Here is a 1,686-nt window from a genome sequence, read left to right on the forward strand (position 1 = left end):
CTACAAATGCAGTTAACATATATTACTAAATGGGAACTTTACAGTATCCTGGATTGGTGTTAATATATCAGCCTTACCATATAAAGTAAACAGATCAACTAATTCTACTTTATTAACAGAATTAATTCTACTACATTAACAGAATCTTACAAGTTTGAAAGTACAGTTCTCTTCCCACCTTCTTTACCCTCAAAGAAATTAGGGAGGGTCTCTTCTGAGCCTCTTACCCCTCCTTATCACTGTAGATCATGATGTCTCTTATCTGATCATTCTCTAGACAGCATCTCCTTGCCCTCTCTCCCAGGATCCTTCCACATACCATTACATAACATCATTAGTAACAGTGGTGGAAAATATTTGTTGATAAAAATAACAAAATGTTGATAAATTCAAAAGGGCAATGTCATTAGAGGAAATGAGATTTTCAATTTGCAACCTCAAAGGCATACATTAAGCAATTTAATTAGGGAATAAGCCAATTAAATAAGACTTGCTTCTTAGCCAACGCACACAGGATTGGTGTGTAAAATAGTGTAGTCAAAACTCTTTTAGCTAAATCAACGTTTCCCAAATTTGCAACTTTAAGATGGGTGGTCTTCAGTTCCCAGAAATCCCCAGCTAGCATCGCCATTGCTAAGCATTCTAGGATTTAAAGTCCACACATTCTACATTTTCAGAGACTGGGAAACATCAGGCTAAATGAACTATGAAATCTCTAAAAAACAATTTGAGTATTTCAGATTTTTGCCTGCTGCTGGCCTAGTTGAAGATAACTTTGACACATTTCCTCATCAAAGCCATCTGTCCCCAGTTCAGGAGGATTTCAGCCATCAGGGCATTTTTCATCCATGGATCTTTCCAGTGCATTCCAATAGATCATCAGCTCTTGAGGTTTCACAAAATGGCTGATTACAATTTTCTTAAAGCTGCAAGGTGAAAATGTAAGCCTTTCAGGGAAGAAGGTTTGCTTGGAATGGAGGTTTTCCAGTTTGATATCAAGTTCAGCAAGGCACAAGCCAATGAATACATCCTCCAGCTTAACAAAGGGAATATTGTCAGAAATTCTATACACCAGACTAGCAACATCTGTTGAGAAAACATAGCCAGTCCCTGAACAAAAAGGAGGGTATACATTTCTTGGATATTCATTTTTACTCATATACCACTTACTGGATATTTCCCGTATTGGATGTTCATTTTGTTTTAAAAAGCCAGTGAAAAATCTGGTTTTCTGGATTTTTTTTAGAAGGAGTTCAGTCAGATAGTAGGTATTTACAAACACATCTGAGTCTGCTTTCATTACAAAGCTAGACTGTGAGCAGAATTTGTGAATCCATTCAATGCCCATCATAGTTTTTAATGTTAAATTATAATAGGTATCTACAAAACCTTTCTGGATAATATCTCCATATTTCAGACTCTCATTAATCACAGCAACCTGTTCTTCAGGATTCAAGGTAGTTCCCAAAAGAAAATAGGCTACAATCAATTTATTTGCTATTAATCTTTTTTTGCCCCAGGTCTCACGGATTATTACACGAAGTTTTAAATCAGTAGGAGAGGAAGTTACAAGAATGACCAGAAATGGAGGGATCTGGCTACAATCTGAATGAGGTACCAATAAAAATTGTCCATTGCCTTTTTTAAAAAATATGTCCTCAGTTTTGTTCTGACAGAAGATGCATA

At 36.1% G+C, this 1,686-nt stretch overlaps 1 protein-coding gene across 1 annotated transcript; it reads right to left on the bottom strand.

The window, feature by feature from the left end:
- Window positions 1-785: 785 nt before the first annotated feature.
- On the bottom strand, window positions 786-1,681 carry LOC107302146 (beta-1,3-galactosyltransferase 5-like; the record flags this gene model as incomplete). The annotated part of the gene is made up of 1 exon (XM_015831261.1): window positions 786-1,681. A coding segment is annotated over one exon (858 nt), but the record flags the coding sequence as incomplete, so codon positions are not given.
- Between the last annotated feature and the right edge of the window lie 5 nt (window positions 1,682-1,686).

The sequence above is a fragment of the Protobothrops mucrosquamatus genome, unplaced genomic scaffold (genome assembly GCF_001527695.2).
Source record: "Protobothrops mucrosquamatus isolate PMUCROS unplaced genomic scaffold, P.Mucros_1.0 scaffold29476, whole genome shotgun sequence".
Lineage (NCBI taxonomy): Eukaryota > Metazoa > Chordata > Lepidosauria > Squamata > Viperidae > Protobothrops > Protobothrops mucrosquamatus.